Here is a 27,599-nt window from a genome sequence, read left to right on the forward strand (position 1 = left end):
TAGAGTTAGGGCTGTAAAGACATAGCCTGTCACATCCCCTGGTTGAGTTAGTTAAGTTTATTTTTCCTTCATGTTTTCAGTCTTGTTATTTCCTGTTTTACTCTGTATACTTACCTTGTGTCTCTTTTCCAGATCACTCCTTCCTGCCCATCCCTATTTGTTTCTCCGCATCGGTATCACCCTCATGTGTTTCACCTTGGTTGATTGTCTGAGTGGCTGCACCTGGTGATCTCCGTCTGGTTGTCTTCCCTCTCCTCGTGTATTTAGTCCATTCACTCCCTTCCCTCTCTGCAAGATCGTCTTGCTACCTCTTGTGTGCATTACTTCTGAGCCTTATTCCTGATAGAGTCCTTGTGTTTTTGACCCAGTTTTTGATTCTAGAGTTTTCGAGTTTGCCTGCCGTTTTTTGGTTCTTTTGCTTGTTTAATTGACCTCCTGTGTACCGAACCTTGTTTTCCATGAATCGGATTTGAACTTTGTCCTTTGTGTCTGCATCTGAATTCTTTTGCCTGGTATTTCATGATAGAGCCTAAAGAGCCTAGTGACATCAGCAACAACCTCCAGAGGACAGGAGTGAAAGTATCACCATCTACTGTTTGCAGAAGACTTCATGAACAAAAGTACAGAGGCTACACCAGAAGATGCACACCACTCATTAGCAAGAAGAATAGGAAGGCCAGGCTGGAATTTGCCAAAAAGTACAGAGATGAGCCTCAAACATTCTGGGACAAAGTTTTATGGACTGATGAGACAGAGATGGACCTTTACAAAACTGACGGAAAAGCTTAAGTTTGGAGAAAGAAAGGATCTGCTCATGATCCCAAACATACAAGCTCATCTGTGAAACACAGTGGAGGTAATGTCATTGCATTGGCTTGCATGGCTTTTTCTGGGATAGGTTCATTAGTCTTTACTGATGATGTATACACGATGGCAGCAGCAGAAATGAAATTAGAAGTCTATAAAAACATTTTTATTCCAATTTCAGGAGAGATGACACCAAAATGATTGTGAGATCCTTCATCATGCAGCAAGATAGTGGCCCAAAACACACTGGCAAAAAAAACAAATGAGTTCATCAGGGGCAAGAAGTAGAAGGTTTTAGACTGAGCAAGTCAATCTCCAGGTTGAACATTGTAAAACATGCATTTTAGCTGCTAAAGAGGACACTGAAAGGGAGTAACCCCAAAAACAAACAAGAACTGAAAGAGGCTGTGGTGAAAGCCTTGAAAAGCATCACAAAAGAAGAATGCTAAAGTTTGGTGATGTCAGTGGGTCACAGTCTTGATGCAGTTATTGCAAGAAAAGGATTTCCAACTAAATATGAAGTCTTATTCACGTTAATCTTTAAGTCTTTTGGTTCTAATACTTTTGCTCACCTAATAATGTGGTTTTCCATTACGAATGAAGTTATCTTCTAAGTTGTTTATCAGATCCAGATGTAAATAACTGGAAATAAAAGCTGAAATGTTGATCTCTTGTCTCATATTCATCTTTTAGTGTCAAACACAATTTTTTCAGTCTACAAAATAAAGGAATTGGGCCCAGTGTTCCAATACATTTGGAGAGGACTGTATAAGGAGAGAGAGAGAACGCAGTAAAATAAATAGCTAAATACTTTTAAATTTTATTTCACAGACTAGCAATTTATTGACACAAATATTAACAGAAATAAATAACATTGCAACGAGTTCTCCATCTAACCATCCATCCTCCCATCCATCCATCCATCCATTCATCCAGCACAAAGTCTAAATTATATTTTCTAAGCTATATGTCTTCCCATTAATATTGCTAATTATTTACACCTTTACTTCACAATGTCCATTTTTTCTCACAGACATTTAGGAGAAAAAGAAGAACTTAGAACACAGGCTGACCTTATACCTCTGTGGGTATTACCACCAGAATAAAATCTTCATATTATTAAAAAACAACTTTTAAATAATGTTCACCAGCAAATATATTTACAATGTGTATTTTAGGCTATGACAAAACACATAGTTACTTACACTGCAAACATTTAGGGGTATAAGATACATTTTCTTCCCTTAACTTGTAAAAATCTGATACAGCACTACCTAAGAAATAAAATGATCATAAATAAAACCTTGTCATTTTGTAACATGAAAGATCCAAAAGACCAATTAATCACACGCCCACCTTTAAAGTCCCTTTAAAGCAATGGAAAATTGTATTTTAGGTTTGCGTTACAACAGGCCACTGTATCATGAACCACCAGGCCAAATTTCAGTAATTCTAAAAATCCATAAGTTTATAGAATTTGCCTTAAAGTAATATAAAATGAGGCAGTAAAATCCGCTCTCAGATGGTGTGGGTGTGTCTGTTGAATGAGCCAAAACCACACCCACTCACAAGAAATACTTCCCTCTAAAACTAAATAAAATTTGACAACCTGCTCTGCTGGACATGTCAACCCTCTGTGTCAGCTACCAGAGAAACAATCACAATTATGTCATCACAGGCAAGACAGTTTATTGCTAAAATGTTAAAGCTAAAAAATCTGTATATCTCATTTTCTGAGTTATGTAAAGTTACATCTCTAAATGTAAATGCAGCAACTTGCTTTGGTGTTTCTCTGCATTGTGCTTATGTTCCTTTCTATTTTAAGTATGATTTGAAAACATCAGATTATGAGAGAGATCTCATTTTCTGCCTCCATCTCTGCCATTTCTTTTTATGCTACATATGCTCCTGTACATGTCAGTTTTATTTGATGATCTTTTTATTGTAGTTGCATGCCTAAAATCCATATTACCGATACCACCTCTGTACAGGTAAGACAAACAACCTGTAAAATTAAAAATGAAGACTATTTTGGTATGGAGAACCAAAGCTGTTAAAATTTAACCCTTTATCATTTTTAAAATGACCAAAACAGGTGTATGATGGATTGTAAAAAAAATGTACTTTTGTCCTAAAGTACTTTTTACTTTTACTTGAGTAAAGAGTAAAGAAGTTGAATCAGTACTTCTACTTTTACCAGAGTGTTTTCTCACCCAAGTTTCTGTACTTCTACTTAAGTACAGAAACTTGGGTGAGAACTTTTGCCACCTCTGGGAATAGCTGAACAACTTTCTAACAGTATAAACAAAAAATTTGGTCACACATAGATCTAAGTGTCTTGTACTTGTTAACAGCAACCCTACTCCTATAAATCTAGTGTGTTCAGACAGAAATTTTGTATTTCACCTTACAGGAACTTTCAACAACATTACTATTTTAACAGAATTCTCAACATTTTTGCCCCAAATTTTGAATCACCCCATTTAATTAATTAAATTGAATCATCAGAAACTTGTTTGAGAACTTTTGCCACCTCTTGGAATAGCTGAACAACTTTCTAACAGTCTAAACAAAATATTCGGTCACACATAGATTTAAGTGTTTTTCACTTGTTTACAGCAACCTTACTCCGATAAATTTAGTGTGTTCAGACAGAAATTTTAGATTTCACTATACAGGGACTTTCAACAACATTACTATTTTAACAGAATTCTCAACATTTTTGCCCCAAATTTTGAATCACCCCATTTAATTAATTAAATTGAATCATCAGAAACTTTTGTGAGAACTTTTGCCACATCTGGGAATAGCTGAACAACTTTCTAACAGTCTAAACAAAATATTGGGTCACACAGAGATCTAAGTGTTTTTCACTTGTTTACAGCAACCTTACTCCGATAAATCTAGTGTGTTCAGACAGAAATTTTAGATTTCACCTTACAGGGACTTTCAACAATGTTACTATTTTAACAGAATTCTCAACATTTTTGCCGCAAATTTTGAATCACCCCATTTAATTAATTAATTAAATCGAATCATGCAGTGTGCGAAAATGGGATTATCAGCAACACCTTATAGTCACTCCCATGTAGTGGTAACTGGTTGCCACAACCAGTAGAATTAAAAAAAAAAAAAAAAAAAAAAAAAGTAAAAAAATAATGAAAAAACATGTTTCTGCCCCCCAATCACTGTAAAAACATGCAAGATGCAAAAAAATCCAAGAAAGCACAGTCTGTGGAGGGGACCCTCAATATGTGTAAATGAAAGGTTTATTCTGTTTTTCTTTTTCTTTTTCTTTTTTTTTCTTAAATAAGACATTCTTTTTTATTTATTGGGGTGACTCAACACTTATTTAGATAGGCCTACTTATGTTTTGTCAAGTTTGTTCTACTAATTTCTATCTGGCTAAATATTATACACTGTACCTTTAAATGATACTGACGGTGGCAAAGGCTTACACCTCCTGGATAGTGATTTTTGAAGTGTATTATGGATTTTTTTTTTTTTTTTTTTTTTGAGAAATTCTCCTCTGCAATGACATCAAATCCTACATTAAACTACTGTGGACAGAGAATGCACTTTCCACAATAATTTATACATAGCCTCCGGTCTGACAGTTCTGTGGCATCAGATGAACCTTAATGTCATAGACTATACATTTGTTGTTCTTTTTTTTTTTTGTTCATAATTCATAATCAAGACATTTTTTTCATTAATTTACAATTTTAACATATAGTCCAGGCCTGACATACAGATCAGACTTCAGTGCATTTGTAAATTAAATCAAAAATGTATTACTGTGAGGACCCCATTTTGGAGATTCAATTTCTTTTATTAGATAAAGATAGAAGGATAACAGGTGAGCTTTTCCAAAGTACTTTAAATGGATACTCCAACATTTTGGCAAATTCGCCCATTGCCATAATCCCTATAATCCCTATACTAATAGGTTCGTTACCTTTAGTTGTCACTGAAAGCTACTTTTAGATCAGCGGTGCTGAGTTAGGAGCTGCTCTGCCAACGCAATGGAGTCTTATGGCATCCCGGCTTTCCCTCATCAAACTCATCAAATACACAATCCAACAACTCCAAAACGCTCTCGTGGACAAGTTGTGACCTGCACATTCGCCACGCTATAAAATAATCATGGAACATTACAAGACGGAGATGTTTTAAAGGTAAATGCAAAGCCTGAACTACACTCCAGACATGGCTGCTGCACTGTCTCACTCCCCCCAGTGGTTTACTCAAGAGATAGTTCCGAGTATTTGCTTCATGTGTTGTAATGTTACATAATTATATGTTACTATTTTGTAGCATGGTGAATGCGTAGGTCACAACTTGTCCACTAGAGCATTTTGGAATTGTTGGATTGTGTATTTGATGAGTTTGATGAGGGAAAGCTGGGATGCCGTGAAACTCCATTGCGTTGGCAGAGCAGCTCCTAACTCAGCACTGCCAATCTAAAAATAGCTTGCACCGAAAACTAAAGGTAACGAACTTATCAGTAAGACTATAGGGATTATGGCAATGGGCGAATTTGCCAAAATGTTGAAGTCTCCCTTTAACATGAGGGTATCTACAGTGGCTGACAAAGTCTAAAGTGGAGGTAACAAACTTATCAGTAAGACTATAGAGATTATGGCAATGGGCGAATTTGCCAAAATGTTGAAGTCTCCCTTTAACATGAGGGTATCTACAGTGGCTGACAAAGTCTAAAGTGGAGAAATGTATTTGTTTTAGACACATTTATTAAAAAAAGCAAAGAGTCTGTGATTTAAACTTAAAAAGAATGTGTTGTTCATGAAAAAAAAAAAAAAAAAGCATACGAACAGCCTATTTAACAATTTAAGGAACCAATTAGGATTCAACTGGTCCCTTGAGGGGCTGGTTTCCTGCAAAGATAGATACAACCCAAATCTTTACATTGGAGGAAACCTATGTTATTGGATTAAAATTGGTATCTTTATATGACTTTCATACAATGAAACACACATTCTTGTAAAATTTGAATAAGTAAATTCACTCAAAGGCCACCATTGTTTACGATACTATGGGTTGTGATACACAGTGACATGACTTAGATGGCCAGCTGGAGTCTGGTGAGGTTCCTCTGGTGCATATTGTGGTGTCGCACTAACTCATCGCTGCGGGCAAACTTCTTCTGACAGTTAGGCCAACGGCAGTTAAAAGGCTTCTCACCTAAAAAAAGCATATGGAATGGATTGACAGGTTGGAAGGGAATGAAGACATATGGAAGAATAATTGGAAAGAATGGGAGGTGAAAAAGAGGTTGAAGACAAGGGATTTTACACAGGCAGGTCAGATGGAAAAAAATCGTGAAAAGACGTACAGTGCTTAACAAATTTATTAGACCACCCTAACCATAACCAAAGTAAGGTTTATGCCACAGCTGCACTAAATTAACAGCATTGGTAATTACCAAAATCATTTTTTATGTTTCTGCAATGGTTAATACACCAATATGTAGAAGCTCTTTAACCAAAATGATATTTTTAATGCTAAAATATAATTATTATTGTTATCCTTGAATTTTCAAATTTACTGATTTTAGATAAAAACTGAATAAAAAGTAAAGCACATGAATATTTCTTGATTAATATGTCAAATTATACTTATTTACTTGCATTCCTGAACAGAAAAAGAGTTTTAGTGGTTGAATGTTATGCTTTATCAATTTCTGACTTCTCAGAGAAGCCCAGTAAGCCAGCTCAAATTTGGGTGAATTCAGTTTGAAATCCCTTATTCCTGTTCAGAATGGTAAAACGTGGAGAGCTCAGTGGAAAAGAAAGAGTCCGCATTAAAGCACTTCATGATGCTGGATGATCTTTGAGACAAATTGACAGGTGGTCTAATAAATTTGTTAAGCACTGTATAAATGGAAAGTATAACAATATTATGCTTATGATAAACTAGGAATATCAAAACTGACTTAATTTTGTATTTCAGAATGATTATTAAATGTTTTGACAATTTATTTATAAATACTAAACTCACTATAGATATCACATAACATTTACATGAATATTAAATGGGTGGGGAGAAATGGGAAAAAGTTTACGCACTTGTTTTACCTGTATGAGTCCTGTTGTGAGTCTTAAGGTGGTCAGACCGAGAGAATTTTCTCTGACACGTCTCACATTGGAAAGGTTTAACTCCTAAACACATATGAGAGGCCATACAAGTGCGCATTCACACACAGAAACATGGTTCATTTGTTCAAGATCTCATAATCCATACACAAACACAAAGCAGCAGAGATACATTGGACCAGGAAAGACATTCAAAATTTGGCCATTTGGCCATCCAGCAACTCTTTGGCCGTTTCAGACTGGTTGTGCATTTTGCTGCTTGTACGTCTCTGCTCTGGCATGAGCCATCATGGCTTACATACTAGGTGCAAGTGTGGTGCATGTTAGCTGCAACTCTCTGCTGTCAAAGCCCTGTCGTTCTTTTTAAATTGACCTTAATAAACCCATCAAGTGACTTGATTCAGTGTAGAGTGGGGCAGTGCCAGGAAGAATTCGAATAAAACCATTCTGTATGAATGAAAACAGTTTCTCCAAGGAATGCTAAACAGGGCTTTTACTTTGGGCAACAACTGGGAGTGTACTCATACTGTGTTTAGTTTTTCTGTTAGCTACTGTACCTTGTGGAAACAAAACGTTTCACAGGAAATTGAAGTTAAGAAAACAACTTTAATGGCCTTCATCAGGGTCATCAAGAAACAGTATGTAAAAGTATTCTACCAATGTGGGTATGCATATCTGCTACAACAAGGTAAATAAGGCTTACAAGAGCTGATAATGTAACTACAGCTTATAATGTAATAATTACAAAAAAATGTAATAAAACTCATAAATGTAATAACTGGTCGATGAAGTAACAGAATGTTAAGTGCTGTTAGTAAGAATGAATGTTAGTAACTTAACAACTGTTGTGCATAACATGACTGAATTTTGCTTCCATGTGTAGGCAAAGTATTTTTTCTCCTAATATCATCTTTTTGTTATGTATAAGTTACCTCTGATATTACTCAAGACTTTAAGTATGCTACATGTGGGCTGACCTGTTTTTACCCTGCATCCTATGTTGTATTTCTTGTATTTTATTATTACTATTACTGTTACGACATTACAGACACTTTTTGCCTTTAATCACTCCTTTTTGGGAGCTATCGGTACAGTTTGCAGACTTCCCTTCTTTCCTCTTTTTTTTCTTTTTTTCATTTTTATTTCGTGTTTTTATCTACAATTACAGACAGAAAAAATGCTAAATACTCAACTGAAAACAAAGACACAAGTATAGGGATAGAGAAAAAAATAAATAAAAAGAAAGAGAAAGAAAAAAAGAGATATAACAAAAAAGGAAGGAGTAAAGGGGTAACTGGGGCAACATTTGAGATTAACCGTTCATTTTTGCTGAACATTATCATGCCATACAACAGCACTGTTCTAACATTGTGGTCAAGTTCCCTCACAACTGAAGAGTAAACCAGCAGAGCAATTTCCAGGGTCTGGGATCAGTGTGGTTTTTAAAGATGCTTGAGTACCACTGAAATACATGAGACCAGAAATCATACATTTTTGGACAAGTCCAGAAGTGGTGAGCTAAAGTGCCCATGGCCGCCTTACACCTATAACATAAGGGTGAGAGCTCAGGAAAAAAATTGTGCAGTTTGACCTTAGAGTAGTGTAATCTGTGTAAAAACTTGAATTGAATAACTGGAGTCTAGAATTAACTGAACATGTTTTTAAGTGCCCCCTCCCAGACATCATTATCAATTTCAACCTGTAGGTCTTCTTCCCAAGCTTTTTTAATACTTTCTTGTGATTCAACCAGTCTGTTAGAAAAAATGTTAACAAAGTTTAAGATAAGACCCTTAGCATCTGGTATGCTCAGTAAATAGTTTATACTACGGATTATCAGCACGTAGGTTTTCAAAAGATGCAAAGTTTTGCCGAACAAAATTTCGCAATTGTAGATACCTGAAAAAAAATGTTGTTAGGCAGAGAAAACATTGTAATTGCTCAAATGAGGCAAAATTCCCAATTATATACAAATCCTTAAGTAATAACTCCTTTAAGGCTCCATTCTCTGAACCCCCTATCTACCATAGATGGGGGGAAGGCATGATTAGAACAAACTGGTGCGTGAATTGAGATGTTTGGTAATTCACAAAATTTTCTAATTTGATTCCAGATTTCTTGGCATGGGCCAGGATAAAATGATCTTATTTTAGAATCACTGAGGATCTACGTGTTGAAAAAATAAGTGGTTGGAAAGGAGATCCTGAATAGAACTTTTTTCCAATGGCTAGCCATGGGGGGGAGAGTAAATCTGGTTCTATCTTCAGATATATGCTGCCAGTGTGTCATCACTCTCACATTTGCTGACAGTAATAATCCAAAAAACATGGCAGCCCCAAGCCTCCTTTATCTCTTGGTTTTTGAAGATGAGCTTTTGCTATTCTGTGCGCTTTATATCCCCAAATAAATGGCATTATGATTGAATCAATTAACTTAAGGAATGACTTTGGGATAAAAATAGGAACATTTTGAAATAAATGCAAAAATCTAGATAATAGAATCATTTTCACAGCTTTGACACGGCCCATAAGTGAAAGTGTTAATGTTCTCCATTTCTCTATATTTTCCTTTAAATTCTTCAATCCTTCTGTGAAGTTCATTCTGAATAGAGATTTAGGATTTTTGGATATTCTGATGCCAAGGTGTTTGATACTGTGGGGAGTGATTTTAAATTGTGAGTTGGCCAAGAACATCGGGTCTAGTTCTGTTGTCATTGACATAAGTTCACTTTTTGCCAGTTGATAGTATAACCTGAGCTCTCACTGAAGGAACTACTAAGTTGCAAAAGATGTGGGGCAGACTGTTCAGGGTCAGATAAAAAAATTACAATGTCATCCAATTACAGCAAAATTTTATGATCCACACCACCTAGTGATATTAGCCTAATTAGTGCATGGTCTCTTATGCTTATTGCCAGGGGCTCATTAGCGAAAGCGAAGAGGAGTGGCGAGAGGGGACAACGCTGCCGTGTTCCTCTCTGAAGGGTGAAAGGAGGGGACCTCTCTTGATTTGTGATAACAGAAGCTGTAGGATGGGCGCATATCAAACGAATCCAAGAAATGAAGGTTGTACCTAGTCCAAACTGTTCAAGAACCCTCAGAAGATACCCCCGCTTAACCTGATCGGAAGCCTTTTCCACATCAAGGCATAGAATGGCTTGCTTAGTGGATTCCTAAATTTAGGGTACAAAATATCCATCACTCCTCTAACATTAAAAAATGAAAATCTCTTTGGGATAAAACCTGTCTGATCTGTATGAATAATAGAGTCTATGCAATTATTTAGTCTTTACGCCAAAATTTTGGTAAGAATTTTAAAGTCTAGGTCCAGCATGGGCGACGAGATGCCGGGTTAGTTTTATCTTTATGCTGTTTCAGCAGGAGAGAAATGTTTGCATTATAGAGAGCTGGTGGGAGCACTCCTGATCTGGCTGAGTGGGAGAACATTCTGGGTAAAATTGGGGTAATCTTATCCAAAAAAGTTTTTATAGAACTCAATACCAAATCTGTCTGGCCCTGGGCTTTTTCCATTTTTGAAAGATTTAACAGATTCCATGATTTCAGCTGGTGCCAGCTCTGAATTAGGGATTTCACAGGAGGCTTTATCCAATTTAGGCATATTTAAATCTTTTAACCAAGCATCAACATCTCCATTGGCTTTTGATCTATAAAGGTCCTCAAAGTATTCTTCAAAGTGTTTATTAATAGCCTTTGGGTCACTTTGGCCAGTGCCAGATTTTATTTTATGTATGGCTCTACTAGCTTGTCCTCTGAGCTGGCGAGCTAACTAGTGGGGTTTGTCCCCTAGTTCAAAATAACGGAACTTGAGTTTAGTTAGTTGATCACTGACTTGTCTTGAAAGGATTGTATTATACTCATACCTTAGATCAATCATTGTTTGCATAGTTTGAGAGTTTCCCATATTCCTGTAAGATTTTGCTAATACAGGCAACTCTTAGTCAATTTCTTGCAGACGAGCCTTTGATGGCTTCCTTAAAGAAGTTTCATATGCAATGGTATGGCCTCTCATGACTACTTTAGTCTCCCACAGGGTTGAGTCAGAAACGTCAGAGGTATCATTAATTTGTAGGAACTCAGTGATTTTCTCAGACATATATTTATTAAAAACTTTATCATTGAGTAGAGAGGGGCAAAATTTCCATGAAAATTGTTGTTTGGGTCCGCTAAAGTCAACAACAATTGATGTTGGTGCATGATCCGAAATAATTTTATTATGAAAATTTGTAGTTATGACATTTGGTAAGCATTTTGAACCTAAGAAAAAATAATCGATGCGGGAATGTGAATCATGCAATTTAGAGAAAAAGGAGTATTCTTCCATATGTCAACTAAATTGATAGAGGAAATTAAATTATTTAAAGTAGTTGAGGCATTAGAAGGTCTACATGCTCAATTTCATGATCTGTCAAGGTGTGGGTGAAGGAAAACATTGTAATCTCCCGCAACAATCACTTTTGTATTAGAGAGGTCTGTAAGTTTTTCAAATGTCCTGCAGAAAAAAGCAGTGTCATCAAAATTAGGACCATAAATATTCAATAGTGTTACATGAACTGAGAAGAGATACCCTGTTACTATGAGAAATCGCCCATTTGGGTCAGTTATTATCAAGATATGCCGAAAAAGGTATGTTTTTCCTATTGATAATTGCCACCCCTTGTGCTTTATGCTGGGCTTACACCAAAAGATTTTCACAGTCACAGACTAAAAACTGAAAGTCTTTAGTAAATTTTAGGAGTCTTACTGGAGTCATCTCCCGTCATCTTTACCGTTAAGTTTAAGGGGGTAATCTGTGCCGCTTTTCTTTTCCTAGTCTTGGGCTTGCAATAATATCAAACGTGTTTGATATTATCGCAAGTCGCAGTAACGTAACACTATCAACAACCAGTAGATGAGCGCTGACAAAACCGGAAACAGGAAACCTGCTGGTCAAAACAACCACAAAAGCAGCAGAGCGGCGTGGACGAACAAGAAACACCGGCAGTGAAACATTGAAAGTCCCAACCAGGGCTTGACATTTACACCCGTATGTGGCTACATGCGGGTGGATTTAGGCCTTGGTGAGTAGCAGCATGACTCTAACTAGCCACGATGGCGGGTGGAATTTATCAGTGTCACAATGCTTCACTCTGAAAGTGCTTGTCAGTTAGCCCTCAAGCTTGTTACAGAGAGGCGTTTTTGGCACATACAAGCCTCAAATTTCCCCCAAAATAACAGAAAAGGGGCTGGTCTCATCATCCATTTGTGCGTTTTTACGTATATGGACACACACTCGCACTGACATGTTGGTAATTTAGACTGAAGGCTTCTGTCTGTTTAAGGGAGAAGTTTCTGAGGATAAACTCAGACCTAAACTTTCTCCTGCTTTTAAAGCGCCTCTCTCCACGGAGGATCAGTTCGTCAGTGCTGTGTATTTGTGTGTGTGTGTGCTCCAGCTGTGTGTCTCTCTTGCTCATGCGAGCTAGGGCGGGTGGTGTGTCAAAATATTGTTTAATTAATACTCCATCTATATTCTTTGTTGATGGCGTTCTAAATGATAAAATCTCCGCAAATGAGCGCATAATGTAAACGTCATAAATACCTTACATTTGTATTATGATTTGCCTTATATTGATCAGTAACACGTATAAAAGATGAGAGAAACTCTGAAACTTTAAATCAGTTCACTGAGGCAGTCAGAAACAGAGACAGGAAGATAAAAGTTTGTAACCAGTCAAAGGGAATTAAACTAAAATGTGATTTTTTTGCTTCTGTTATTAAACAACAGACAGTACAGTTGTTTAATGTTCTTCAAATGTGAGCTTCATGCACCAAATGTAAGTCATCTATTATTTAAAGAGATATTTTAATTAATTTTAGACACACATTTTAAGACATTTCCACCATACATTTTAAAGGAGAAAAGAGCAGAGGACAGGAGAAGTAGAGCACACGTGTCATACTGTATCATACCCTTTGTACCAAATTTGACATAGAGCTCATGGTTTCCAACATCAAAATTGTGGCTAGTGGAAATACAGAGTGGCTAGTAAGTTTGCAAAACCACTAGCCACTGTGGCTGGTGAGCAAAAAAGTTAATGTCAGGCCCTGGTCCCAACCAATATGGACCATCCAGCAAGAGGAGCATGATGGGGAAAAAATGGCATGGTGGGAAAAAATTGCTAAAAGAATCTAGTAGTAGTCTTGTAACTAGTGACCCTGTAAGATTCATAGTATTTGTAAAAGCTCAGTCTGTGACTAAAAACTCTAAAAACTTGTCTTTTGATGTGAGCAGGTGTGAGCTGATAGTTTTCCAAGAGTCTTTCCAAATCTTTTCAAAGTCTTCTGATGTATGGGTAGCCTTACTGGAAAATGTAGACTGAAAAATCTGATCAGCCCAGCTGCATCTTAGCTGACCTTGTTCAGTTGGTCAAATATGAGTCTCCTGTAGAAATGTCACGTCAGTGGCTAAATGTTTTAGATGAGAAAACACTTTTGCTCTTTTGACCACATGACATTCCTCGGACATTCCGGCTCACCATAGTCACCGACTGGAGGTATCACCCATATGTACCATCAAAAAACATGCAATGTGTAGCACAAGCAGTCACATAGTAATTTGCCCCAAACAACTGAACATAACACACACTGACACAAAAAGACAAAAACAATCCATGCTCCCCCAACTCCCATCCCCCCTTACCCAAGCAAAGTGGGGGAAAAATCCCGCATATACTGTAAAGTGGGTAATACTACTGCCCATCAAACTCAGCCGAATGGCCAAATAGTGTTAAGCAGTGTTACCGCTAGTCACCTAGCTAATTACCTCAGTGGAGTTCCCTCCGATCCACGTCTATATTGATCTAAACCCAAAATTTTGACTCCATGTTAAACTATATAGCCAAAACCAACATCCTAAAGTGGTTAAATACTTAAATATATATATATATATGTTTTGCCTAGTGTTTTGAATTACAGCCCTGGAAAAGAAAACAAGAAAAAAAAACACACACAAAAAAAAAAAAAAACTTTAACACAGTCTGTAATTCAATGACCACCTGTCCGCTGGAACGTAAGCATAAGTGATGCATTTAACTAAATATTTACAATACTCATGCACAACATAATCCTGTCTCGGTCCAACTGTTTTTACCGCTGGGGGTAAACCATCTGTTCACGTGGCATACTCACGACTCCTATCGGGTTGGGAGCTTGTCCAAGAAAACCACTGCTTCCTCTGGGTTCTTGAACACAGATGTCCCAGTCCCGCAGGCGGGCCAGGTAAAGGAATCTGTTCCGTACTCCAGCTTCTTTTAATTTCTTCCTCACCTCCTCAAAGCGCTGACATTGTTTCAATATCTCCGTCAGAAGATCTGGGAAAATATGGATGTGCTTCCCTTTGTAGCTCAGCGGGTGCTGTTGCTGAGAAAGCCACATAATCCTCTCCTTCACTCTGTAGCTGTGGATCCTAGTGATCATGATACGAGGATGTGCAGGGTCCACGGTCGGTTGCCCTCTTAGCCTGTGTACGCGGTCTACCTACAGAGGCTCTGGGAAATGTTGTGTGCCCAATAATTCACAGATAAAGTTCGCAAAAAATTCCACAGGATGGTTACCTTTGATACCTTCTGGCAGACCCACCACTTTAATAGTCTGACTCCTTGAACACACCTCAAGGTCGGTAACCTTATCCTGAAGGGCTTTGTTTGCAGCGTCTAACTGTTGCAGCTGTTGTTCTAGGCAAATTAGCCAGGCATCATGATCGCTGCTCGCATCTTCCATTAAAGTAATCCTCGTGTCATGATACACCAGGGTAGCTCGGGTAGCTTTGATAGACAGGTCCAATGCATTAAATCAGTCTTCCATCTTTGTACTTAAGTTGTGAGAATGACTGAGGTTTCAGGACTGGGTTCTTCTTAATTCATGTTTTGGTAAAGCTCATTCGTCATTAATAGTTTTCTTAACAATCTATTGACTTCTGGTTGTCATCTGAATTGCCATGTTTAGCACAGTATATCAGCAACTGATCACAAGGTTTGCAGTGGGATTTGTGTTTTAAATAGCATTTTTAATCCTTATTTATTTATTTGCGCACATGAAATACAATATCATGAACATTTGTTGCTTCTTTTGTAGGGAAAGAGCAAGGTGAAAAAAGGAATGTGCTGGTGAGGCAGGAAACCCGAAGGGCTTATAATTAAGCCTCACCCTGTTATGGTTACAAAAAATTAAAGTGAGTTAAAAAAGAAACAAGAAACAAAAGGAGAAGCAGAGCAAAGTAAAGAAGATAAGGAAGGAAAACAAACAAAACAAACAGAAGAGTAAAGGAAACGTGGAAAAAAGAAAGAAAACATGTAATTTCTCACAAATGGCACAAGATGGATACATTAGGTCTGAGTGTTATATAAGTTACAGGAATATATTAATTTGTAGTACACCAGGTTAAATGGATTTGCATTTGCACACACAAATAAGTTAGCTAATCAGATTTGATACATAGTTTATTTATTAAACATTTCATGTAGGTTTTGTAGGATGTTGAGCTGTTTAGTAGATGTTGGTGTTCATTCCATAGGGATACTCCTCTAAATTTGATAAAATACTGTCCTCTAGTGGTGTGACAAAGTGGAGCGCAGAGAGACTGTGCCTTCTGTGTTGGATAAGAGTGGGAGTTGGAATTTTCAGAGAAATACTGTTTAAAGTGATTAGGGAGAGTGGTTTCTAGCTAATTTATTTTGTAGATAAATGTACAAGTTTGTAGAGTATTTATGTTATTTAACAGTTTGTGAGAATAGAGGAGCTGTTGGTTGGCTAGGTTTTGAGTTTGTTGCTAGTCTGACAAATCTTTTTTGAATTTGTCATGATCTCTGTTCTGTTTCTAGTGTTTTTCCTGGGTTTATTCAGTATAGTTAAGTTTAGTTCTTGAGTCCTCGTGTTTTCCTTGTTCTGTGATTTCCATGTTTAGTAATTCCCTGTGTTCCATGTTTAGTTTATTCCCTGTGTTTTATGTTTAGTTACTCCTTGTATTTCATGTCTAGTTTATTCCTTGTTTCATGTCTAGTTTTACTCCTCGTGTTTCACATTTAGTAATTCCCTGCTTCATGTTAGTTTTACATTCCCTGTGTTTCATGTTTGGTTAATTCCTGTGTCTCATGTTAGTTTTACATTCCCTGTGTTTCATGTTTGGTTAATTCCTGTGTCCCATGTTTAGTTTTACTCCCTGTGTTTCTTGTGTAGTTTATTCCCTGTGCTTGTTTGGTTATTCCATGTTTAGAATTACTCCCTGTGTTTCATGTTCAGTTTTCCTCCTTGTGTTTTAGTTTCCCTCCTTGTGTTTGGTTCTTTGTATCCTCCTGTGTTTCCTTTGTTCAGCTTCTAGTGTTTAGTTTTGTCATTCAGTCCTCGTGTGCTTCTTATGTTAGGTTCCATGTTTCCTGTTTTACTTTGTAGTTGCCTTCCCTTGTGTGTGATTCCAGTTTTGCTTCCTGCCTGAGTTTCCCTCCACTTTGATGATCCTCACCAGTTTCACCTGTGTCTCGTTAACCACACCTGTCTCCCACAGTGCAATCACTCCCAGTATATTTAGTCTCTGTGTCTCCCTGTGTCTGTGTCAGTTCATTGCAAATGTCTTCCCCGCGTTACTCCTCGTGCTTTCCTTGTGCCTCTTTCTGATTTGCTTTGTTTCATGGACTTTTGGTTTTGTGGATTAGTTTAAGTAAGTTCTTTTATTGTTTCTTGTGTCATCTGCAAACACAATGGAAATAATAGAAGAAGACACACATGGAAGATCATTTATATAAAGTAAAAACAGTAAGGGTCCCAGGATTGATCCTTGAGTGACACCACATGTTAATTCTGATCTTTGTGACACAATTTTTAATAGAGACGTTCTGTTGTGTTTTGTAGAAGTAATTTTTTAACCATTCAAAGACTGTACCTTTAAAGTACATTTTGAAGAGTTTTGACACAAGGATGTTGTGATTTACAGTATCAAACGCTTTTGAGAGATCTAGAAAAATTGCAATGGAATATTCATTTGCATCCAGAGCAGTGGTTATTTTGTTGATTAGAGTTAGTAAGGCCATATAGGAAGAGTGGTTCTTCCTGAAACCATATTGGTGATCATGTAATATTTTGTTTGCATGTATGTGTTGGAGCATTCTTTTATAGACTAGTTTTTCAAGGATCTTGGAAAAGCATGGCAGTATTGAGATAGGACGGTAGTTAGTGAAAACAGTTGGATTGTCTGATTTAATAATAGGAATAACTTTAGCAATCTTGAGATCTTCTGGAATAACACCTAAACAGGTGTTATTCCAGAAAGTGACAGTGAAAGTAAAAATGAAAGTGAAAAAATACAAGTTCGAGGTTTAGCTATGTACATTTTTACTTTTGTTACAAGAGTAGTTGAGATTTCATCATGTCCTGGTGCTGAAGTTTTCATTTGCTCGATGATAATTATTATCTCTTCAGTACTGTGGCTGTTGAAAATATTAAAGATGGGAAAAGTACCAAGTAGAGGATTCCCACCTGGATTTTTGATTTTTTTTAGCAAGGGAAGGCCCCACATTTGTAAAAAAAAAAAAGTCATTGAATTTACATGCAATTGTTTTGTTGTCTGTTATGGTTTTTCCTCCATCAGTAAACTGTGAGGGGTATGATAGCGGTAGTTTTCTTCTCTGTAGAAGCTGGTTTATTGTTGACCAGGTGTCTTTGATGTTCATTGAGGCCGCTTTAAATTTTTCGCTAAAGTATGTACATTTTTTTGTTATTCTAAGGAGATGGTTGTATTTATTTTTATATGTCTTATAGTTTAAGTTCAGAGGAGTGGGGTGAGTAAGGTATTTTTTGTATGATTTATTTTTGGCTTTTGCAGATTTTAGCAACCCAGTAGAGAACCAAGGCTTAGAAGGCTCCTTGTTTTTGTTACATTTTGATGTTATTTCAGGGAAGCATTTGTTAAAAATTGTTTTAAAAGACTACATGAAGGCTTGATAGGCATGGTTTGCATTTGTTTGAGAATACACTGTCTCCCAGGAGGCAACAGCAGTTTGTTTTATAAAGCTGTTAATATTTTCATTGTTGTATATGCGATAAGTAGAATAAGATGTACTATTATCTTTATTTTCAGTTTCTTGTCCTGAAAACAGGAAAAAATGGGAGTGATCTGAGATGTCTGTCAATAGTATACCTGATTGGAGTATTTGATTGATTGCATTAGTAACAATATTATCTATTAGTGTGGCCGATTTGGCTGTCACTCTGGTGGGTTTATGAACAGTAGGGTAGAAGTAATTAGCATATAAATTATTTAGAAAGTTCTGTGTTGGAAGACCTTTTTCACTGTCAAAAAGATTAATGTTAAAGTCACAAAGGATATAACATTTTTTTCCCCTCTTTTGTTATTTGATCTAATATAGTTGCCATACAATCATTAAAAAATTTAGTGTCAGTTTGTGGTGGTCGGTAGACACAGTCAATTATAGTTTTTTTCCATTTGTGAGTGGGGATATTTCAAGAAAAATGGAGTCAGTATTTAGTCAATCTGGGAATGTTGATAAATCTTTTCTATGTATATAGTCATAGTCCTTACGGATATAAATCGCTATCCCACCACCTGTTTTGTGACTTCTTGTAGAATGCAGCCGTTTATACAGCGCGTTCCACATTATTATGCAAATGATATTTTTCTCTGATTTTCCTAAATATTAATGCAAATGACAGCCAGAATATTTTGAAGTCATCAGCCATTAGAGCATAATTCAAATGTTTTTGAACAAACTTCATAATGACAAAAATTATTTTTTTAAAAATAAAAACCTCAAAATGCACTAGCTGTTCTACATTACTAAGCACAACAGCTTTTTAAAACATTTTATAGGTTGTAAAGAACTGAAAATGGTCATTTGTAGAAATTGCAGCATCAGGGGGTCATATTTACTGAAATCAAAGCTATTTCAATCAAAAACATCTTAACAGGACAAGTTCCATGTTAACATAGGAGCCCTTCTTTGATATCACCTTCACTATTCTTGCATCCATTGAACTTGTGAGTTTTTGGGGAGTTTCTGCTAGAATTTTTTTTTTTTGCAGGATGTCAGAATATCCTCCCAGAGCTGCTGTTTTGATGTGAACTGCCTGCCACCCTCATAGATCTTTAGCTTGAAGATGCTGCAAAGGTTCTCAGTAGGGTTGAGGTCAGGGGAGGATGGGGGCCACACCATGAGTTTCTCTCCTTTTATGCCCCTAGCAGCCAATGACACAGAGGGATTCTTTGCAGCATGAGATGGAGCATTGTCATGCTTGAAGAAAATTTTGCTACAGAAGGCACAGTTCTCTTTTTGTACCATGGAAGAAAGTGGTCAGTCAGAAACTATATATACTTTGCCGAGGTCATTTTCACACCTTCAGGGACCCTAAAGGGGCCTATCAGCTCTCTCCTCATGATTCCGGCCCAAATATGACTCCGCCCCCTCCTTGTTGATGTCCCGGCCTCATTGGGACATGGTGGCCATCCACCAACCATCCACTACTCCTCCATCTGGACCATCCAGGTTTGCACGGCACTCATCAGTCAACAAGACTGTTTGAAAATGAGTCTTCATGTATTTCTGGGCCCACTGCAACCATTTTTGCTTGTGAGCACTGGTTAGGGGTGGCTGAATAGTAGGTTTAGACATGACTGCAAGCCTCTGGAAGATCCTACACCTTGAGGTTGGTGGGACTCCAGAGACACCAGCAGCTTCAAATACTTGTTTGCTGCTTTGTAATGGCATTTTAGCATCTGCTCTCTTAATCTGATGTATTTGTCCGTCAGAAACCTTCCTCATTATGTCTTTATCTGCACAAACCCGTCTGTGCTCTGAATCAGCCACAAATTTCTTCACAGTACGATGATCATGCTTAATTTTTCCTGAAATATTGAATGTTTTCATTCCTTGTCCAAGGCATTACACTATTTGACACTTTTCAACAGCAGAGAGATCCTTTTTCTTTCCTATATTGCTGAAACCTGTGGCCTGCTTAATAATGTGGAACATGTGGAAAAGTGCATTTTGAGGTTTTTATTTTTAAAAAAATAATAGTTATCATTATGAAGTTTGTTCAAAAACATTTGAATTATACTGTAACTGTTGATGACTTGAAAAATATTGACTGTCATTTGCATTGATATTTAGAAAATCAGAGAAAAACGTCATTTGCATAATAATGTGGAACACGGTGTACTGTGGGAATTCATAAAGTACTTTAGAGTCCTCTGAGAGCCATGTTTCTGTTAATGCAATAATAGAAAAGTTGTGATTGAGAGAAGATTAAAAAGTGATAGAGGTGATCGTAAGTTTTAGAGAGGCTGCGGGTATTTAAATGAAAGGTGGAAAACAACTGAGAATTACTTTGAAGATTTCTAACTAGGTCGTTGAATTGATTCTCATTATAATACCTGCACAATTCTTTCATTCTGTTATTGCAATTTGAGTTTGGGTCAAAATCACTTAGACCAGGTTTAAGAGTCTCCTGATTTTAGTAGAAATGGACTGAAGATCTTATTTTCAAAAGAGTGTTTGTTTCAGTGTTCTTTTGAGTCTGAAAAAAATCCTTAAATCTTGATCAGCCAGAAGGTAGCCAAGTGAAACATGTCTTCATAGTCTTCATAGCCTGCGCTCTGTGTTGTTTGATGGGCAGGCAAATGTTTTACTTTCTTAGATGTGTGTGCATTTTCCTATTGCATTGCATTGTTGTAACTCATACCATAGTACCAACAATTCAACAATTGCAATTCAATTTAACAGACAAGCTTTACTTAACAATGTAAAGTATTTGGCTACACTGCAATGTGTTATCCCTATATAAGAAAGTGAGGTCAGGTTGCGGTGGCAGTAAGCAAAGCAAGTCAACCAAGACGTCCCCCACCCCAGGAAAGTTTTCCTAGTTTCTCCTGAAGGATTCTGAGATGCTCCCAGTCTAGATGGGATGTACACCCACTTTATTAGAAAAACCTTGCCCTTTTGCCCTCAGAAGTGCCTTAATTTTTGTGGCATAGTTTCAACAAGGTGTTGGAAACATTCCTCAGAGATTTTGGTCCATATTGACATGATAGCATCACACAGTTACTGCAGATTTGTCGGCTGCACATCCATGATGCAAATCTCCCGTTCCAGCATATCCCAAAGGTGCTCTATGGAACTGACATCTGGTGACTATGGAGGCCATTGTGAACTCAATGTGATGTTCAAGAAACCGGTTAGAGATAATATGAGTTGTGCAATTGCTGACTTGGTGCATTATCTTGCGGGAAGTAGCCATCAGAAGATGAGTACATTTACCCCAAATTTCCATATACAGCGTGCGCGCCGCACACAGAGTTCACTCCGACCAAAAAGCGAGCGACCTCGTCCACTGGAAGCGAGTCTAGAGCTCTGTGCCGTGGCGCGCAGCCCTGATCATCAGGAAGAGATCACGGAAGAACTGCGAGTTCACACAGGAATAGCATGTCAACAGCAGACAATTTTACCTTTTGGGGTTAATTTATCATCCTTTCCGGTATAAGTCCATGATATTATTGCTTCCTCCATTGAGTGAGTACAGTAGGAAGTCAAAAGGTTCATATTTGCTTTAAGGATCTGTGGTTTTATGCAAGATTCTTTGGCTAAATATTCCCAAAACTTAACTTTTCCTCGTCAAAGGTGCCACTGTAGCTCGGTGACCCACTGACCTCTCGGTGACCCTTTGCTCTCGCTGCAGGATGAGATGTAATGTTGATAAAGTGATGATTTGCGGTCGGGAGTTTGTGCATTGTGTTTTATTTTGAAAGAACCGGATGTTCTACTCTTGTGACTTCCATGGTTGGTGCTTTCTGATGGTTAATTTACAAGGTTTGGCAGCGGCCGGCACCAAAATAGACCTGCAGCGTATTTGAAGCGGAGCGGCGTGGCGCTCCAGGCACGCGCCGCTGCTGGTCTGAAGCGCCGGCTATGGAAATGCTCTGATAGACTAGAGAGGGAGCGAAGTGCTTCGCAGTTCGATTCGCCGGTGTTCCGCGGCGCGCCACGTCGCACGCGCTGTATATGGAAATTCGGGGTTAGTCATAAACCAGTTTGCCCATTCTCCTCTGACCTCTTCTCTGTCGTTAATTTCTGCCTTCTCTAGGCTTAGAGGAGTCAAAATTGATGCTTCTGATTAAAGACAGATCTCAAGAGACAATCATGCCTTAAAACTTGGTGATTCTGATTGGATGGTTTGGATAGAGCCATCACTGTGACTACATGAGCGTTAACCAAACCCTTACACTTTTTGAACCTTGGATCATAAACCAGAGTAAACCCTCTCTGGTTGACCACTGCTTCTTGTCTCTGAACAACAAGAAACCAGTTGGTGATCGTAAATAACTTGTGCTTTCTCTGCAGAACTGAGACAAGAATGATTCCATATCTCAACTAAAATCTATTCTCATAACTTTGATCACCAAGAAAGTTTCATTTTCATCTTAGATAAGAAAAATAAAGTACAACGCCATTTTTCCTGTTCCTGTATTATTTAAAATGAATAAGAAATGAACAATCATTTTAGTAAAAAATTTCTTTCATTGACCAACAGTGCCATCTAATGTCTGGTATCAATCACCACACATCTCCATGTGTCCCCTGTAGCCTTGTTTCCATCAGGGGGTCTGGTTTGATTCAGTTTGGTATGGTTTGGTACGCTAAACCCCCAAATAGTTTGTGTTTCCACAGACACCCGTGCTCTCACTTGGGTGGGTGGGGCTGTGAAAGCATGCATGTTAAGTCACAGACAGCTGTTGCAGCAGCAGAGTTATAGAAAGGATGAGTGACAGAAATCAGTAGGGAATAAGCAGTAAACAGCTTTATTTCAGCTGAAAGTGCTTTTTAAAAAGAATAATTACATTTTCATTATGTTAACCACTATCAATACAGATCCCAAGCTGATGGAATACGTGTACAGAGACGGTTTGAGTCGTAACAATACGTTAATATGTGAATATATCTAGTCTAGAACAGTTTGTACAACAAAATATGAAAGTTTAGAGCTGTACTGTGAGAATTCGCCGCATTAAAAATAAAGTTAAAGTTCAGCTGGTGATAAAATCAAGCTAGATTAAGTCAGAAACCCGGGGTGTGCTGATCTCGTTGTAAAATAGTCTGCAGCCTGAAGTTTTACGAACCCGTTCAGCAACCACAGAGCCATGTTTTCACAGGTTATCTAACATAAGAAGTTGATTATTAACTAGTTACAGATGAGAATGAACTGTTCTAAGGTTTCATATTCACAAAACTCCTGCATTAATTTAGTTTTTCATCCATGGATCAGGCTGATGTGAGCCTTTGGGCTCTGCTTTGTGTACTTAAAATCATCCAGATAAACGTCAGAAAACTTGATTTGTGGCCAGATATCAATATCCATAGACTAGGAAACAGTTTGGATCTCCGTCGAGTCCAAATATTTTCCATTTAGGCAAATATTAGTCCATTTTTCTCCCATTTCTGCCCGCTTCTCGGAGGGGAGCAGCTGAGTCGCGCGCTGACTTGACGTCAGTGCAGCCCCTATTGTTGTGTGTGTAGCTTCACCTTTTTGGTACGGTTGGGTAAGATTGGCACCCCTACAGAAAGGTGCAGAAAAGTGTGAGGGTACGGGTCGTTTTTTTTTTGGGACCCTTTCTCAACAGAAACGCCAAAAAAAGCATGCCGTACCGCACCGAACTGAGTCGGACCGCTTGGTGGAAACGACCTATTTGTGTCTTAATACTAGCAAAATGCTTATATGGTTAGTTATGTTGTTTTCATGTTTAAGTGTATCACATGTAATTGATGTGATATTATTCTAGCATTTTATAACCATTTATGCTATTTCTACTTGCTTATATTGAATTATTAATTCAATGAAGAGTGATTTAAGATATGATATTTAAACACCCAAGAATGAATCTGACCCTGCGTCTCATCTTAAGGTGTTATAAAGTTTTTCTTTAGTCTTTTCAAGAGTTGATCTCACATCTTTTTCTGAGGCTTTTTTTCAAGCCTTTTTATAAGCTACTTTAACACTGCCTCTCTTTTCCATGTCTGTTACACCTTCGTTCCACAACACCGTTCTGTATGAAAGTGTCCGTTCTGCAATGGGAGGTTCATATCGCCCCAACTCTGATCCAGATCAACAGGCAGTATCAGAGCCGTAACAGACTTTCCAGATCTCACCCCAACTCTGATCCGGATTGAGCTGTAGTGTCAGAGTCGTAACAGACTTTTACACAATGAGTGTTAAAGGACATCACGGCATTCTGCAATGGTGAGTGTGCGCTGCTGTCTCCATAAACAGGAGATTTAAAAACCAGTGCAGTCTAATCAAGCAGCATTTCATCTGAGAAAACAACAATGGGATAAATCAAAGAATAATGTGGATTAACTAGAGAGACTGCGAGGTTAGAGAGCTGATCACACTCTGTACAGGAGATGAGAGAGCAGACACATCTCTGCTTATAGCAGCATCTGAAAAGTTCCATAATGTGTTCAAGTGAGCTCGATACTCTGAAGTTTCCGACCTCCGGTGTAAATACGTGTGCTGTGACACTGCTTAAAGTCAGACCTCCAACTCAGAAACATAGAGGAAAAAAGTCTATTGGATCTAATCAATCAAAATGAATGTTCATGTTATTTCCCCGTATTTCATTCAGAAAATACAAAGTTTTGAACCAAGAAATCCAGAGTTTTGAGTTTCATTGACAGCAGCAGCTCGGACAGCGGCTGCCATCTGATTACGGGATGCCAGGGTGTGTGTGTAAGCTCGGGCATGCACGGTTCTGTTACACCTTTGTGTGAATTGCTCGTTGCGGAACAGAGACGGGCATTCCTTTTTGCCTTCATTGCAGAATCTCTGCGTAAAAACGGCTTTAGATTCTCTCTTCTTCTTACGTCTTCTTACCCATTTTTCTTTGTTTCTTAAAAGTTTGGGCCGGGTTCATGTCGGACTTGTTAACATATATTTTTATAGTTTCACGCAATTTTGATGATCACAGCAGATAGAAAGATTTTTTGTATCTTTTTATTGAGTCTTGCACGCCCAGACTTCATCACTGTAATCCTTCTAATAACTCAAAGTGATGTCGGCCGTCCTGAGACATTATTTTTGATAGTTGATTGGGCAAATTAAAAACTGTTTTTGGAATGAGATGAGTCCTCCTGAGAGGACATCACTTGCTATGTTTGTTAGCTGGAAGAGATCCGTGTGGCACCACTCAATGTTCCAGAATCTGTCAGCCTCCTCCATGACCACAACAAAAGGTCCAAGTCAGCTGAGAGTGCAAGTGTTCAAGATTAAAGTATATGAAAGAAATAAGGGAAAAATTGCTGTGGATGAAGAACATGTAGCTTTACAAAATGTACTTGAACATATTTTGAGTAAGAGTTATTGGAATTATGTAAGTATTTTCAACTTCTCCAGTTTTCAGTTTAGTTAGTCTAAATAACTAAGTGGGAATTATTGTGAACGCTAAGTTGAGTTGCACTCAAATTAAGGGCGCATTCACACCAGAGCTGTTTGGTCCGCTTTAAACATACTCTGGTCCGTTTTCCCAGATAGACAGTTTGTTTGGGGTGGTGTGAAAGCTCACACAAACTCGTCCACTCGAAAACAGGGGGTCTTGGTCAGCTTCCAAACGAATACTGGTGCACTCATTGCACTCAAATACATGTCGGTACCTCACATGGCGTCTGTGTAGCCATAGTCTGTGCTTATTTATTCGTCTCATTTAAAGAACGACATGTTGGACAGCTCACCTTCTTGCTGGCTGCTCCTTATGCCCCAATGCAAGAGCAGAAACCCCAAGACAGCATAAATTCAGTGTTTTTTTCATTGTTTCAATCATTGATTCAATGGTTGAAAAAAAAAAATTCTTGATTTTCATTGTTTATGTGGAAAAAAGTGACCGGTGGAAGGAGCTGGATTTCCCTGTTTCGTCTTCTTCTATGCTGGCTTTTCTTCTTGGTCTCCAATTGTTTGTGACGACAGCGCCCCTAGCAGGCAGATGTTGTAGGTGTTCAGACGGTTTGGTCCATTTGACAAAGAGCAGTATGAATGCAAACCAAACCAAAGGAAAGTGCAACAGTGTTGCAATTTCCATTCCAAAACGGACCGAGGACCCCGGACTATCAGTTGCTTCAAAGAGCATTTTCAATTTGAAAGTTAACAAATTAATAAATATTTTCAGGTGCAAAGGAACTGTGTCCATACAACTTATTAATTTGAGTTGGGAAAGCTTAATTCAACTGTGTGTTACCACTTAAAAGTAATGTTTCAAAGTTTATTCAACAATTATCTTTTTTCAGTGTAATTGTGAAGCTTTTGGTTTTCACACTGGTCAGAGGAAAGATAAAAACAGACTGCAAACTCTTTATGTTTATGCTTTTCAAAGTAAAAGCCCAGTTTAGCATTCTTCTGAGAAGATCCTTTTGCTTGTACAAAATAATTTAATTTTAAATCATTCCCATTATGGTCCCTAAATGAGGAATCAGATCATTTGTAGGGGGGCTTATTGAGGTAAGATGACAGGGCCTTACAGCAGGGAGACACAGCAAAGATGCAGTACACATGCACCTAGTGTGAAAGCTGCATGTTTTTAGACTGGCAGACACACACTGCACACACCTGCACATCTCTTCCAGTCTAAAAACACGCATCCAGTCTGAAACAGACGTAAGTAGGTTTGTGTAACACTACTTTCCACTATAACTTTTCCCTTACTCCCCTATTTTCCAAAGACAACATTATCAACAAAGTGGCTGTCATACAGCGCTGACGTGTTCACACCAGATGCGAGTTAAAACATTTGCAGGAGGTAACTCCTGTATCAATGTAAAGATGCAAGTAGACCTAAGTTTGGCCTTGGGTGGTGCGAACCCCACAAATGGGTGAGAAATTCGCGTGATTTCGCTTCATTCACTTATTCGCAAGAGTTGAAAAATCTGAACTCAAGCAAATCACTCCTGCCGTAATGGCATCCCAAAAAAATAGTCAGAATCCTAAGAATAAAAAAGAGCTTGCTTGGAGGAAAGTGAGTGAAGAGGATGGATTGTGCAAATTAAAATCAATTGTTTTCAAAATGTGATCGCTCATGTCTGGTGTGAACACAGCATAAGAGGAAGACAAGAACTGAGCACAATTGCAAAGAACTGAAAACAAAAAGAAGGGTCAAACCTGTGTGCCTCCTCTGGTGTCTTTTGAGCTGGTCAGAACGAGAAAACCTCCTGCCACAATCTGAGAATTCACACTGGTAGGGTTTCTCCCCTGAACAAAGACCAGTGAAATTAGAAAAGTTAGTAAAATTTTATTAAAATTGAATTTTTTCCATTAAAAAAATATTCTACACTATTTGGCATCCAGTATGTGGCTGTTGATACAGATGAAGGAAAGGTGCAGCAAGTCGTCATGCAGTGGCTTTCCAAAACTAAAGAAACGTTTTAAATGATCTTAAATGGTGTATCTTACTCATCATTGTAACAATCTGCATAAAATCTGCAAAAAAAAAACAAACCCATAGTGATAAGGTGAGATTTATGCATAAAGTAATGGAAGAAAAAAAAAGTAAAATGTAAGCCTGCACACAATGGCATTAATTTGCTGCTGTTTAACACAGAATACTATAAATGGTCATTTGTTGAGTCTACAGCATTAGGAGGTC

General features: G+C 37.9%; 1 protein-coding gene across 1 annotated transcript in view; it reads right to left on the reverse strand.

The window, feature by feature from the left end:
- Positions 1-5,887: 5,887 nt before the first annotated feature.
- wt1a (WT1 transcription factor a) overlaps positions 5,888-27,599 on the reverse strand; it is a 115,324-nt gene continuing 93,612 nt past the window's right edge. The window contains exons 7-9 of the mRNA XM_041796558.1: positions 27,116-27,205; positions 6,894-6,986; positions 5,888-6,009 (exon numbers count right to left, since the gene is read on the reverse strand). Coding sequence (XP_041652492.1) covers positions 5,888-6,009; positions 6,894-6,986; positions 27,116-27,205 — 305 coding nt within the window. The remainder of the gene's footprint in view (positions 6,010-6,893; positions 6,987-27,115; positions 27,206-27,599) is intronic.

The sequence above is a fragment of the Cheilinus undulatus genome, linkage group 9 (assembly GCF_018320785.1).
Source record: "Cheilinus undulatus linkage group 9, ASM1832078v1, whole genome shotgun sequence".
In the NCBI taxonomy this organism is placed as follows: Eukaryota; Metazoa; Chordata; class Actinopteri; order Labriformes; family Labridae; genus Cheilinus; species Cheilinus undulatus.